We start from the raw sequence: 15,279 nt of genomic DNA, 5'->3' as shown, positions 1-15,279 counted from the left end.
CGAGGAACTGAGATCCTGCAAGCTGTGCAGCAAGGCCAAAAGAAAATAAATTTATGATGAGGGAGAATGGGTTAGAAAGAGGGTTAGGAAGGAAAGGAAGGGACAATGAAAAAAGCAGGTAGACAACACAGGAAAAAGAGAATGGGGGGAGGAGTGGGGCAGGGGAGGAGAGGCAACAGTGGAATGACAAAGTTCTGCAATTCCAGATACTACTATAAAAATGTGTTTACAGAGACTTTCTTATCTCCAAATTAGATGTAAAAAAAAAAAAAAATCAATATTCTTCATTCTGAGTAATCTTTTTTGCCTTGGGGGTGGGGGGCCCACACCTCGCAGCTTGTAGGACCTTAGTTACCTGACCAGGGATGGAACCCAGGCCCACGGCAGTGAAAGCGCCGAGTCCTAACCACTGGACCGCCAGGGAATTCCCATTTTGAGTAATCTTTACCAAAGATTAGGTCTTACTGCCTCAGACACATCCCAGAGTACAAAGCCTGCAGTGAAGTAACCTACTTTTGCAATATTAAACCCCAGACTAAAAAGAAAATATGCGGTAGCTTAAAGAAAGTTAACTCATGCTTTGTCAACCATCTAAAGATGAGTAAACATATTTCTCAATGTAACGAATGATCTTTTCACAAACGGATTTAAGACATAATATATCTTTTTTCTTAATAAATTTATTTATATTTATTTATTTATTTTTGGGCTGCGTTGGGTCTTCGTTGCTGTGCGCGGGCTTTCTCTAGTTGCGGCGAGCGGGGGCTACTCTTCGTTGTGGTGCACGGGCTTCTCATTGCGGTGGCTTCTCTTGTTGCGGAGCACCAGTTCTAGAGCGTGCGGGCTTCAGTAGATGTGGCGCGTGGGCTCAGTAGTTGTGGTGCACGGGCTTAGTTGCTCCACAGCATGTGGGATCTTCCCAGAGCAGGGCTCAAACCTGTGTCCCCTGCATTGGCAGGCAGGTTCTTAACCACTGTGCCACCAGGGAAGCCCGACATAAATACATCTTTAATTTTATTGTCATCTGCTAAAACAGATCCTTTACTAATGTCAAGTTAAATATATTTGACTACTATTCTAAGGAAATTCAAATTCTTCTTTGGATTAGAGACTTTCCACTAAGAAGCTGGGATTTAACCTAGCTGAGTTACACTGAAATATATTTGTTATAATTTGACGATTATCTGAACCAGCACAACACTGTGTTATTTGCTTACTCCTGGAAATACCACTTCATGTCTCACCAACTAAGTGCCAGTTAATGGAAACAGGTATGTAACCAAAATGACACTTTCCTCTCATGGTCTTGCCTTTCTCTGCTAATATACTCAATGCTCTTGCAATTGGTTACATATGATCATTATTCTTATTCCAAGGAATGACAAAACAACACCTTACATTTGTACAGCCCTTTAAAGGTACTTTGTGTTAATACAAATCATCTCACTTAATTCTTACAGCAGCCCTGGGGATTCAGCAGGATAAAGATTGTAACTTCCATTTTACAGAAAAGGGAACAAAGGACCAGGTTAAGAAGGCAGCCTCTAAAACAACCTCCAATGCTCCTCTCCCCTTGAGTGTGGGCTGGATTTAGTGACTCACTTCTAAGGAAGAAAATCTGGTAGAAGTGATGGGCTATCACTCCGAAGATTAGGTTATAAAGAAGACTGGAAGGATCCCAAGGGGATGCATCCTTTAACACAGGGACCAGGACACGAGAGCCCTACTACTGCTGCCCCACTCTGCATCCCCTAACCCCAACGAAGAACCGGCAGAAAGCAAAGGTGAAGGCCTCATGAAGGAGGCCCCAGTTACTACTCTGACAGCCTCAGTGGGGAGCTCCAATCATGACACCGACCATCACTGCCATGTGCCTGTCACAGTGACCAACAACAGCGAGGACATAAAACTGCCAGTGCTAAGCGTGTCTATGCTGTGCTTTTTCCACAGTAGTCGTATGACACCACCTGACGATATGAGTGCAGACCCTCTAGAGGCAGAACGGCTCATGAGTTTAGAGTCCCACAAATTCTGCCACGTAACTAGCTAAGCGACTTTGGGCAAGTTACTTAACCTCTTCAAAAATCAGTTTGCTCTCCTGTATAATGGGGATAGCACCTACCTCATAAGTTGTGGAGAATTAAATTATATAACTCTGCCGCAAAATGAATAGCTCAGACTTCCCTGGTGGCGCACCGGTTAAGAATCCACCTGCCAATGCAGGGGACACGGGTTCAAGCCCTGGTCCGGGAAGATCCCACAGGCCGCGGAGCAACTAAGCCCGTGCGCCACAACTACCGAACCTGCGCTCTAGAGCCCGCGAGCCACAACTACTGAGCCTGCGCGCCTAGAGCTCGTGCTCCGCAACAAGAGAAGCCACCGCAATGGAAGTCCGCGCACCACAACGAAGACCCAATGCAGCCAAAAAATAAATAAATAAAAATTAATTAATTTAAAAAACAACAACAACAACAAAAAAACCCAAATAGCTCTAACTTCTTTTTTCCTCCTCTTCCTCACTCCCATCAACACAAGCAAGAATTTCTACACAGGCTTGATGGAGGCACCTAATTATTACAATGCACCCTTTGACAGGATCTTTAGGAAAAGGGACCAGGATTCAAGTACTTCAGCATCTACTGACAGCAGGCAAATTACCGTGGAGAAGGTATTGCTTTCTTGCCAACCTTTACAATTTTCAGTTCTCTACATGATACTGAATCAAGTTAGAGATAGGACAGGGAGTGGAAATGAAGCAAAAAGAAAGTAGAGCAGACTACTAATCTGATCATGAGTAACCAAAAGTAAATAAAAATTCAATTAAAGAATGTTACAGCATCTCTTTTTCTCACCTTCACAAATCATTGGCTCAATTGTAAATACGTGGCCGGGCTTCATCACTCCAACTGCTTTATTTTCTGAAATTAAAGAAAAAAATCTCAGAACACAGCAAAAAACCTACAGCATATTGTTAAGCAGCTCCCTGGGAAAAGTACACAACTTATATTCCCATGAGTGATTCTTAAATTAATGACTTTCTCCTCTCCTGATTCCCCTTTCTTAAAGCAGATCATTCAACAAACAGGGATTTTACTGAAAACCACCTACTCTGGGGCAGATATTGTCCTACGCATATTTCATTTTGTTTACGTCTTCTCTGGGAAAATACAGAGATGCGCTAGGCTGGATCTCAGATGTGGTTATCACTTCTATAAAAGCAAAAGTGCCCCCATTTATGTTATAGCAGGGTTAGAATTGCAATCATTCAACCAAGCAAAGTGCCACACTCATGGGGGTATGACACTTTAAAGAAGAAGACATTTCGAATTCCACCAGAAGCCTCCTAGCTCTTGGGTGCGTGTAGGGGTGTGCATGCGGGTGGAGATGGGGGCACAGCCCAGAGAAACAACTGCACCATTTTTAAAAAGTTTTGTAAATTGTCTTATCTTCGGAGGGGAACAAAGCCCCGCACACTAAGCTACTTTTCTTTAATGTTGACACGATTATTCCTTTCTATTGGAAACAAAAATTCCATTTCTCCCTCCAAAGACTTTTTGTCCAAGTTCACCAATACAGAAGTATTTTTCAGGATCATTGTGAGAAACTCAACTATCAGTGCCCAGGCGTGCCATCTCCCCAAGAAGGTCAAAAATTTTAAACAGGGATCGGCCTTTTTAGACAATCTCAGACGAAAATGGAGAACCAGTTTAAAGTTCAAACTGTCAATAAAAACCAAGAACTGATAAGAGCATCGGTAAACAGGTGACTACACTTGCGCTGCCTGACCACCAGGTGGCGAAAGCACCGGCTTTCAGGGGTTTTTTGCGTAAGGCTGCGGTTCTTCCGGATGGCAACCCATGTGTCGACTGAGACAGACCCTGCTCAAGCTGCTCTGTCTAGGTATGGTCTAACCTCACCCGCACGTTTACACTCCTGCACGCCCTTCCTTGTGAACAGCTATCACGCTGTTTTCCACTATCTTAAGTATTGCCATAATTCACTTATTCTACAGATTCCAAATCAGGAGTTCCTAAATTATTATAAAACTCTGAGGGGCAAAAATAATCTTTACTTTTTATTTCTAATTTCATGAACTTTCTCTCCAAATGACATGCAATTTACTATATATATAGATTTGGTCATATTCCCTTGGGGATATCAAACAGAAAATGTCAAAGAGAGTCAGTGTGGTGTCATGGAAAGAAAAAAGGATAAAGGAATTGATAGCTGTGCTGTCCAGTACGGCAGCAACTGGGTGCATGAAGCTAAGCACTTGAAAAATGGCCAGTCAGAATGTACATGTAAAAAATATGCCGATTTCAAAGACAAAAAAAGCATGTAATATATCACAGTGGTTTTTTTTACACTGATTAAATGTTGAAATGCTAATATTTTTAATGTAATGGATTAAACAAAATATAAAATTAACTCCATCTGTCTCTTTTTACTTTTTCAATATGACCACTAGAAATCTTAATATTACATATGTGCCTCATATATTTTCCACTGGACATCGCAATACAGAGAATCCAAATTCCACTCCTGTTTCTGCCATTGATTCATTGTTGTAGAAGTTACAACTCCCAGCTAACCTTGACTCATGGTTTCAGCTTCTCAACAAGGCTCACTCAAACAAACATACATCATCTAGCGACTACACTATAGCAGATACTACTGCTGAGTGCTTTTACAAAACTGTGTACCTGCTCTACTGTCTGCCTCCCAGAATTACCGTGATATATATTCTAAAGATAGGGTAGTATCACCTTTACTTCCGAACCATGACAAAGAAGCACACTAAACTCTCATCTAACAAGGACTTCTCTTACACGGAAGGAGGTGGAGGGAAGTTACACAACAATTTCCTGGTTCCGTGCTCAGGTGCTTAGGAATGTGAAGTTACAAGCCAAAGCAGGGATCGTTTACATTCAAAAGGCCTCTGCAGTACAGAGACTCTCTCAGCAGCTTCCTTTAACACGTCCCTAAAGGGACCACACATATTTTGTTTTATCTAAACCCGATTAACACTTGACTTTTCAAAAACATATCAGTTGGATGAAATGAAGTATACCTGGGTCCTTGTTTCTTTTTTCAGAATTCTTATTTCTAATTAAATAGTTTAACATGAAACTCAAGTGCCATCTCTTGTGTATCGGTGGTATGGTATTTTGCTGACACCATCATCACTGACCCGTATCTCCGTCTCCCATAAATTCTATTTCCTTCAAAAAAATCTTTCTTTATGACATATGCACACTACTGTGTATTGATTTAAATAGATAACTCCTAAGAGCCTACTGAATAGCACAGGGAACTCTACTCAATACTCTGTAATGGCCTATATGGGAAAAGAATCTAAGAAAGAGTAGATATATGTATATGTATAACTGATTCACTTTGCTGTACAGCAGAAACACAACAATGTAAATCAACTCTACTCCAATAAAAATTAATAGATATAGACAGATAGACAAAAAGTCTCTATCTAGTCCATACCTAAACCTAAGTTTGTTACCTCTGCAAGTAAGGGTGCTTTCTTCATTCCCTCCCTTGCACACTCTTTTTCCACACACAAAACACACACATGTACACGTGTGGCACACGCCAGTGTCATCAGAATAGCTACTTCCATTCTGTTAAAGGCAATGCACATCAGGCGATCACAGGGCTCACCAGGAAGGAATGAAGTTGGCTACCTATTTTCTATTGCTAGCTTTTATTTCAAGCACAATTCCAGCTGAAATAAGAAGGACTATGAGGTCTGCTAATAAATGCTTATTGATTTATGTCAAATGCTGTGCCGTAAGTGACTTCTCTAGCTTCTCCTGTTGAGACGTTTCTCACTCATTTCCCTTTCTCTTCACAACTACTGACGTCTTAGATTTTACCACCTCACATCTGGGTTACGAGAACAACTGTGCATCAGGCTGACAAGCCTGGCTAACTCACACCTGCAATACATTCTAGACACCACTGCTAAATTTTCTTCCCCAAATGGCAATTTCACCTTGCCATTCTTCTGCCAAAAAATGTTCTACAAATCCCTAAAATGAAGTCAAATATCCTCGATCTGGCACTGCCCATTTCTAGTTCTTACACATAATTCTCAGTCCAAGCTTATCTTGTCTCTGTTCAGTCTCAACTTGAAGCACCTATTCATGCTTCCCCACTGCCTGGAATGTTCTTCCTCATCTCTCCAGCAAACCAAAATCTCAATCTTTATTTCTCCCACAAGACCCAGCACCAAACTGCTTCAGTCCTTACTAGGCAGCACGGGAAAGACTGACTCTAGAAAGCCAGACAGAACCTAGGTACCAATCCTACACCTGACATTTATTTACTAGTTTGTGTGGACTTGAATAAATCAATCACTTCCCTAAACACAGAATCTGCTTTTTAAAAACAAGGCTAAGAAATTATTCATAGAGTTGTGATGATCATATGAGATAATGTATATCATCACCATCATCATTATCATCACTCTAAAAGCTAACATGCATTATCTCACTTAATCCTAGTAACAGTTCTAGGGTAGGTACCATTCCCTGCTATTGTGCACATGAGGAAAAATGTAAGCACAAGGAGGTACATGAAAGTGTCTACATAGCAGTGACTCCTATGTATTTGTTAAATTCCTTCTTAGGTCACTTATTGTGGACAGTTTTCCTTTCTAGCACTAAATTACAGACTCACCCCTGCATGTCTTAACTCTCCAAGAGAAAGGTTTCTGTAAGACATTAATCGCCCAAAACTTCCTTTGTTAATCTATCAGACAGCACTCAATTTGAGAAAAGGTACTTTGTCGATTCCCCTCTATACCAACAAAGAATACGGTATCTGACATGTACTGGGAACTGAAATCAAACCCAGCTGAACCAATTTCATTTAAGGAATCAGAATACATGCGGCAGAGAGTATTGGCTGTTCACCAGAATTACTAGTCTCCTTTTCTTCCCGAGTACTCAGCTGGATTACATTTCCCCACCTCCCTTGCAGTTAGTGTAGCCATGTGACTGAATTCCTGCCAATGAAAAGTAAATGTAAGTGATTTATGCCAAGTCCAGGCTGGCCCATTAAAACCTCCCAAGCATACCCCTCCATGCTTCTCTCCTCTTCTCCAGTATCTGTACGACTAGGAGGGGAACCCCCAAAGTGACCTTGAAAGCTATAGGTTGAAAGTGACAAGAGCCTGGGTCAGAGAATAACTGTCCCACTCCACCCCCCCAGAGTGACCAAACACACATGCTGTGGACTGTTATGTGCCTTGTGTATACATTTTGGGGGGTCTATTTATAACAGCTAATAGATTACTCTAATAAATACAAAATAGTAGGTCCTGTTAAATGTTTGAATAAATATTTGTTGAATAAATAGTTAGCAAATCTTTGGACAGTACTTACTGGCATAGTGGGGTACATTGGGGGCCGTATGAAAAAGCTTGTGGATTCCATGCCCACAATAGCTTCGAACAACTGAAAATCCATTTGCTTGGGCATGCTTCTGAATAATGTTTCCCAATTCTCTGTATCGAACACCAGGTTTCACTGAAAGGAAAAGAGAAGACTCATGACAAAGAGAAAGAAAAACTAATAATTACTAAGCAATCACTGTCTATGCCAGGAAGCTTTCTGAAGGCTTTACACACCTACGTTCCGAGACTTTCAAGGTGAGGAAACCGAAGCACAAAGAGGCTATACTGCCAGGAAACGGCAAAGCTGAGATCCAAGCCAGCAGCACCTGGGTTTCCTCCTTTGCTGCAGAAGAAGAGGGCGTGTGCAGCAGTAAGGGGTCGGGAGAGGCACCGCCCGCTCTCTGAATAAACGAGAGAATGGAACACACACTTCTCTTCCTCGCCTTCTCTAAGGTCAGTGTGCTTTCCATTAAAGCGAGCAGAAGAGATAAGAGAGGAAAGAGCATCAGGAGAAAAAGGAGTGTCCAAAAAGGAACTTGACTTGTCCTCAGTTTTAGTCTGGTCAATTTCTCAGAGAATTACTTCCCCTGGGCTTCTTTATCCCCATAAAAGTGGTTCTCAAATTATTCATACTTGCCTCTGCAGAAGGTCTTAGGAGTAGGATGTAGAAAGGTACTTCTCACTGTATACTTCCAGCCCTGTTTAGTTTTTATGACTTTTACCACTGTTTAAATAAAAACCAAAAGAAGTGGTTCTTATTGCTGCTACAGCTCTCCTCGCATGGAGACTCCTAAGGAATCTAGCCACGGTTCTGGGGGTCCTCCCACTCCCTACAGTCCCCTACTGTGCCTCTCTCGTCTCCAACCTGAGGTTCAGGCACAACACATCCTCTCCAGTCAATCAAATTTCCAGGAGAACGGCTCAAGGAATCATTTTCATAACATTTACTTGCTCTGAACCACATGTTCCAGCTTGACTGTTTTTGGGGGGGTGGGAGGTTAATGATTTTTCAGGAACATGCTGACTTGCATAATGATTTTCTTGCATTCCCATCCAAGCTGTCCTATCAGCCCCAGTCAGCAGGGAGGAAAGGAAAATTTTAACCATGGTGCACAACACACAATAAACTGTTCAACAATAATGACGGAGGGTGAGAGAGGAGACTTCTCCCTAATTCTCAAGCCAGAGGGAATTCTGGTCCCAGGGAAGTACACTTCATAATATCTGGAGACATTTCTGGTTGTCACAACGAGGAGTGGTGGTGCAAATGGCCTCTAGTGGGTAGAGACCAGGAAAGCTGCTAAGCACCCTACAGTACACAGGACAGGCTCCCACAGCAAAGAATCATCAGACTCAAAATGCCATCAGCATGTAGACTGAGAAGCCCTATTCTAGAAGGCTAATTTCATAGTTGGTCAAGCTCTCTAGTGCTCTGCACCAGGGTGGGCAGCCAAATTACTGGAAAACAAGAGGCAGGAATGATACATACAAAAGTGTTAATAGCACTTTCCAGAGATGAAGCAACTTCTATTCTTTCCTGTCTACTGTTAATGAAGACTTTGGTTTCTTGTAGTTTCTTAGCAAGTTTTATTCCTGCGTCACCGTAAAACAACATTCCAGCTGTCTGGTTATTTCAATCAACTCACAGAGAAGCAAAAGGGACATAAACATTGAACACAGAAACCCTAAAAATGATTTAAAACTAAAGCTTCCAAAATGAGAAACTAAATATTAAAGTCCTCATCTCACAATACCACAGAGAATATCAAAGTTTTTAAGTATAATCAACAGTGAAAAATAAGGAAAAGAATATCTCACAGGGCTTCCCTGGTGGCGCAGTGGTTGAGAGTCTGCCTGCCAATGCAGCGGACAAGGTTCGAGCTCTGGTCTGGGAAGATCCCACATGCCGCGGAGCAACTAGGCCCGTGAGCCACAATTACCGAGCCTGTGCGTCTGGAGCCTGTGCTCCGCAACAAGAGAGGCCGCGATAATGAGAGGCCCGCGCACCGCGATGAAGAGTGGATCCCACTTGCCACAACTAGAGAAAGCCCTCACACAGAAACGAAGACCCAACACAGCCATAAATAAATTTAAAAAAAAAAAAATTAAACTTTAAAAAAATAAAAAATAAAAAAAAAACATGTATTTAAAAAAAAAAGAATATCTCACATATTGATATATAAAAATAATCACATGCTTTCATTTTTCATTCCTCTGACTTCATTAAATTAGTAAAAATTGCATCATATCCTATATGTTTGCCTAAGAACCCTGTCCTGTCCAATACATTGTTGATGATATATCAGATTTATTTAACAGGGGGTGGGGGGGTGGATAACACACTGAACAATAAGGTTGAAATGCTGTGGATTTTAACTGAAATGTTATTTGCCCTCAAACTGTCCTTTGTAATAGTCTGTTAACATTTGCAACAAGACTCTCCTTCTCTTTCCTCACAAGATACTGCATAAATTTTAAAAAACCTGCATGAACTGTTGTATGTGAGAAAAATTCCACAGAAATACACCTCTACCCAAAGATATTATTCACTGCAATAGTAAGATATATGGAAAACACCAAAATCCAGTAGGGGAATAGTTGTAGAAATTTTTATACTGTGGAATATAATATATAGCCATTAAAAGAATGGAGATCTATGCATGCAGGTACGTACGTACTCTAATATGGAAAGACCTCTAAGATATTACTGGTTGAAAAGTACCAAATTATAGAACACCACAAATCTTATGATTCCATTTAACCTAACTAAACACATACATACAGTTATGTGTGTTTCTATGTGTGTATTAACGTACTGCAGAGAAAAAAACCTAAATGTTAAAAGTGGACACCTCTCGGAACTTCCCTGGTGGCACAGTGGTTAAGAATCCACCTGCCAACGCAGGGGACACGGGTTCAAGCCCTGGTCCGGGAAGATCCCACATGACACAGAGCAACTAAGCCCGTGCACCACAACTACTGAGCCTGCGCTCTAGAGCCCGTGAGCCACAACTACTGAGCCCGTGTGCCTAGAGCCCGTGCTCCACAACAAGAGAAGCCACCGCAATGAGAAGCCCGCGCACTGCAACGAAGAGTAGCCCCCGCTCGCCGCAGCTAGAGAAAGCCTGCGTGCAGCAACGAAGACCCAATGCAGCCAAAAATAAGTAAATTTATTTAGAAAAAAAAAAAGTGGACACCTCTGGAGAAGAGAGATTAAAAAAAAAAGAGAGGCAAGCGTAAAGGAAGATCACTCATTTTTCTCTTATAACCTAACGCACTCTTTCACAAAATAATTAAAAAGTAGGAGAAAAGTTGCACTCAAGAACTATCCACAAGTCAGAAAGAGAAAAACAAATACTGTATGTTAACACATATATATGGAATTTTTTAAAAAGTGGTTCTCATGAACCTAGGGGCAGGACAGGAATAAAGACGCAGACGTAGAGAATGGACTTGACACAGGGAGAGGGAAAGGGAACCTGGGACGAAGTAAGAGAGTAGCATTGACATATATACACTACCAAATGTAAAACAGACAGCTAGTGGGAAGCAGCTGCATAGCACATGGAGATCAGCTCAGTGTTTTGTGACCACCTAGAGGGGTAGGATAGGGAGGGTCGGAGGGAGGCGCAAGAGGGAGGAGATATGGGGATATATATATATACACATATAGCTGATTCACTTTGTTTTACAGCAGAAACTAACACAACATTGTAAAGCAATTATATTCCAATAAAGATGTTAGAAAAAAAAAAAGTATCCACGCATTCCTCCTCATTTATCAGCCAGAGAAAAGGAAGATAAATCATAGAAGAGTCAAAGGAATAAGCAATAATCCGGTCCATCCTCATCAACAGATTCCCAAATCATCCTTAAACCTACTACTGCCAAACCCAAAGCTAACTCAGGTAGGGTAGAGGCACAGCTGGGAGGGATGAGGCATGCACAGTACAGTGACAGGTCACTCAAGGCCCACACCACACAGTAGCACCAGCGGGTGCCCAGCACTGAGCCTGACCTGCATCAATGGCTTGCATCAGGCACTCATACGTGGTCTGAACCAGTTTCCGAGCTCCCTCATCCACGTCTCCAACAAAAAACGTCTCATTCAGGTCCCCGTGATAACCATTGCGATAAAGAGTGATGTCCACTGCAAAAGAATGTGCAAACATAAAGACCACACTTGTTTTTTATCTCAAAATTGAAGTTAACTTTCGCCAACATGACAGAATCAAGCAGCTTAATGAGAAAGATAACTTCTGCATTCGCAAGTGCCACCAATGAATACATACTTAATGCCCAAGAGACACTTCTTGTCTGTAATGCAACTGAACTCACTGTGGAAAACAGGTCCATGGTCTCGCAGCACAAGCCAGACGGTGGGCTTTAATACTCTTACAGCAGTGGTTAGATCATTTACAGCAGAAGAAAAATGTATCCCCGGATACATTCATGCAAGATCAATGACCCAAGTTAAGAACATTAAATGAAGGACTTTGCCACATTCTGACATTAAACAGGAAATACTGCTTTCATTCGTTATCTTTAACAACTTTTTCCTCATCCTAGTGAATCAATAAATAGAAACATTTACACTATTCTACCCTTATTTTTCAAAGACTCATTTGCCTTTCACTTATTTGTGACTATTCCCATGTTTAAAAATACAGATTACCACTACACCACTAAACTACACTAAGTGTATCCTACGGAGCACATTAAATGAGTATTCTTAAACCATAAATTTTCAATCCACTTAAAATCTCACAGTATAGGTGTGTTGGCTCTAGCACAACACACACGTTCCTGAAAAACCTCATACATTATGTGTGTAATAAAAATAATAGGGCTTATATATGAAAAACAGCATTGGGCAGACCCCTCAAAACTTACGGAACTTTATAAACAGATACTCTAACTGAAGCAAAAACAATTCATATAAAAACAGTGTTGGTCAAGTCCCCACTACCATTCACAGCCAGCATCACAGCTGGTCCATTCTCTGTAGCCTTTAACACCTGGGCTCAGGCTTCCTTGTTTGATATATAGATCCTTGAAGATATCTGATTACTAAAGAGACCAAGTTCATCAATATTAAAAATACCATCGAGGGGAGCCTAATTCATCAACATTTTTTCAATCACAGAGGACAATGTTTTTTGCAGCTTCTTTCTCTGCACTTGGAGTTTCCCAAAATAGCTTAACACAGTGGTCCCTAAAGCCACTTTCTGAACTTCTTACATCAAGGACAATACTTCTGCAGAATTTTTAGCTGTTTTTCTTAAGAGCTTCATATATTACTAATGATTTCTCTTTATCTGTAAGAAAGCCTGCCCTGATTTCTTCAAAACCAATAGTGGACTAAAAGGAATAAGAAAAAAAAAATCCCACTTGAATCAACATTACTTCCACACTTCACTGACATCTTTCCCCTATTTACCAATCACATAATGATCATCTGCATTAAAGAACCTGTATCAAACACATCATACTAGAAGCACCTTGAAAGCAGTTAAATATCTTAAAACAATAAAATAGGTTTCCAGAGATTTTCAATTTATTTTAAGTTTTAAATATGAAAAAAGTAAGTTAAAGACAGGAAGCAAGTGAAGAAAATGCAAGTCACTATTAGACTCCCAAAGCCTTGCTGTTTCTTTGCTAACAGTGACAAAAGTCACACTTATTTCTTACCATTAACAATATCACCTTCTTGCAAGGGCCGTCTGTCTGGAATTCCATGGCAGATCACTTCATTCACTGAAGTACAACAAGACTTTGGGAAATTATAATAATTCAGGGGAGAAGGATAGCAATTTCTTGCAATGCATGCCTATAATAAATTAAAAATACGGAGAGAATAATCTGGAATGTGCAAAAGAAAAAGTTAATCTGTATACAATTAATCAGATTTTAAAATTTGAAAAATGTGGAAAATTTTGTTGTAAAAATGCTCCTAATGAAGAACTTATTTAAGATTTTATTTTAGAAATACTAGTAGCTATTACCTTAAACAGTAGATAAATAGTAGGGTTTGTAAGTCAGACCACAGGCAAACCAGTTTACTTGATAATCACAAAGGAAAAGAAAATTCACATATTTCAAATATTTACAAACATATACAGATGTCACTATATGAAGATTTTATTTTAGAATTACCTACTCCTTATGAAAAACATATTATTTAAATTTTAAATTTTAAATTAATGTGCACATTTAATGTAATTATAATTTCTTATATAGAAACAAGCCTCTATCCCTAATAATAAAATAAAAGTAATAAAAATTAAAATAAATACTAGTAATAATTAAGAGATGGTAAAGTATTCCCTGAGACATTTTAACCACTACATTCATGTGGAATAACAAAGGAACCTCTAAGAAAATGATCTGGTTCTCCACAAATAAGTCTTATTTTACTTGGATATTTTTATACAGTGGTAGTCATAGCATACATAATTTCTCTTTCCACACTGCCACAGTCTTCATACTAATAATTTTAAAATAGTTGCCTAAAATGCAATTTGTGGAATGTACTATAATTTTATTGGCAATTCTATTATTGAAAATTTATATTAGTTTCCTCAATTACAAAAAAATATTATGATCAATAACTACATGCCTATCATTTTTCCTTATATTTAACGATATGCTTCTGTATTTCTTACAGCAGTATAAATACTAGTTAAGAGCACACAGAAGCAGATTGCGTTGACTGAAAATGCCAACTCCATTACTTACAAGTTGTGTGACCCTGGGCAACTTAACCTCTCTCTGCCTCAGTTTCCTTGCCTATAAGATGGAGATGACAGTAGCATCTATCTCATAGAGTTGCTGGGGAAATTAAATGAGTTAATAAAAGAAGCACGTAAAAGAGCACCTGGCCTATAGGAAGCATTCAAACTGCTATTAATGCATACCACATACAGCTGACACTTGAACAACTTGGGCCCACAGGGGGTGGGGGAGGGGCACTGACCCCCTGCGCAGTCCAAATTCCACATATAACTTGACTCCCCCAAAACTTTACTAATACCCTACTGTTGACCTTACCAATAACAGACAGTTTAACACATATTTTGTATGTGTTATATACTGTATTCTTTATATTATATAATTCTTTGTATTATATACTGTACTCTTACAATAAAGTAAGCTAGAGAAAAGAAAATACTATTTTAAAAATCATAAGAAAAAAAGAATGCCACGTGGTGAGGCCAAAGAATTTTTTTAAATTTTTAATTAAATTTTTTTTAAAAATCGAAGGGAAGAGAAAATACATTTACAGTAGATATATATATTTATTGAAAAAAATTCACATATGAGAAGATCCATGCAGGGACTTCCCTGGTGGCGCAGTGGATAAGACTCTGCGCTCCCAATGCAGGGGGCCCGGGTTCGATCCCTGGTCAGGGAATTAGATCCCACATGCATGCCACAACTAAGGAGCTCACCTGCCGCAACTAAGAAGCTGGTGAGCAGCAAGTAAGGAGCCCTGGAGCTGCAACTAAGGAGCCCACTGCAACTAAGACCTGGTGCAACCAAATAAATAAATAAATACTAAAAAAAAAAAAAAAAAAAGAAGATCCACGCAGTTCAAACCTGTGTTGTTCAAGGGTCAACTGTACTTTATAACATATGGAACAATACCCAAAAATCAGGATTAAAATTCCAAATAAAAAAATGTTCTAAACATTTTTATAGCTCAAGACACATTGTCAAATTTCCTTCCAAAAGGATAGTTCCAATTTCCAATACCACCACCATGCAAAGGAGTACCTATTTCACCATCTTCCCATAGGCAATGGATATAAACATCTTTAAAATACTTACTAATTTAGTAGGTCTTTATGACTTGCATTTGTTTGATT

At 39.9% G+C, this 15,279-nt stretch overlaps 1 protein-coding gene across 2 annotated transcripts in view; it reads right to left on the bottom strand.

Moving 5' to 3' along the window:
* Positions 1 to 15,279, bottom strand: part of METAP1 (methionyl aminopeptidase 1) — a 69,684-nt gene that overhangs the window by 2,439 nt on the left and 51,966 nt on the right. For both annotated transcript variants that reach the window (XM_059922459.1, XM_059922460.1), the window contains 4 exons: positions 13,103 to 13,241; positions 11,430 to 11,561; positions 7,401 to 7,544; positions 2,853 to 2,918 (listed from right to left, as the gene is read on the bottom strand). In XM_059922459.1, the coding sequence (XP_059778442.1) occupies positions 2,853 to 2,918; positions 7,401 to 7,544; positions 11,430 to 11,561; positions 13,103 to 13,241 (481 nt within the window). The remainder of the gene's footprint in view (positions 1 to 2,852; positions 2,919 to 7,400; positions 7,545 to 11,429; positions 11,562 to 13,102; positions 13,242 to 15,279) is intronic.

Source organism: Balaenoptera ricei, chromosome 5, assembly GCF_028023285.1.
Source record: "Balaenoptera ricei isolate mBalRic1 chromosome 5, mBalRic1.hap2, whole genome shotgun sequence".
NCBI lineage: Eukaryota > Metazoa > Chordata > Mammalia > Artiodactyla > Balaenopteridae > Balaenoptera > Balaenoptera ricei.
This window is presented reverse-complemented; position numbering and strand designations above follow the sequence as displayed.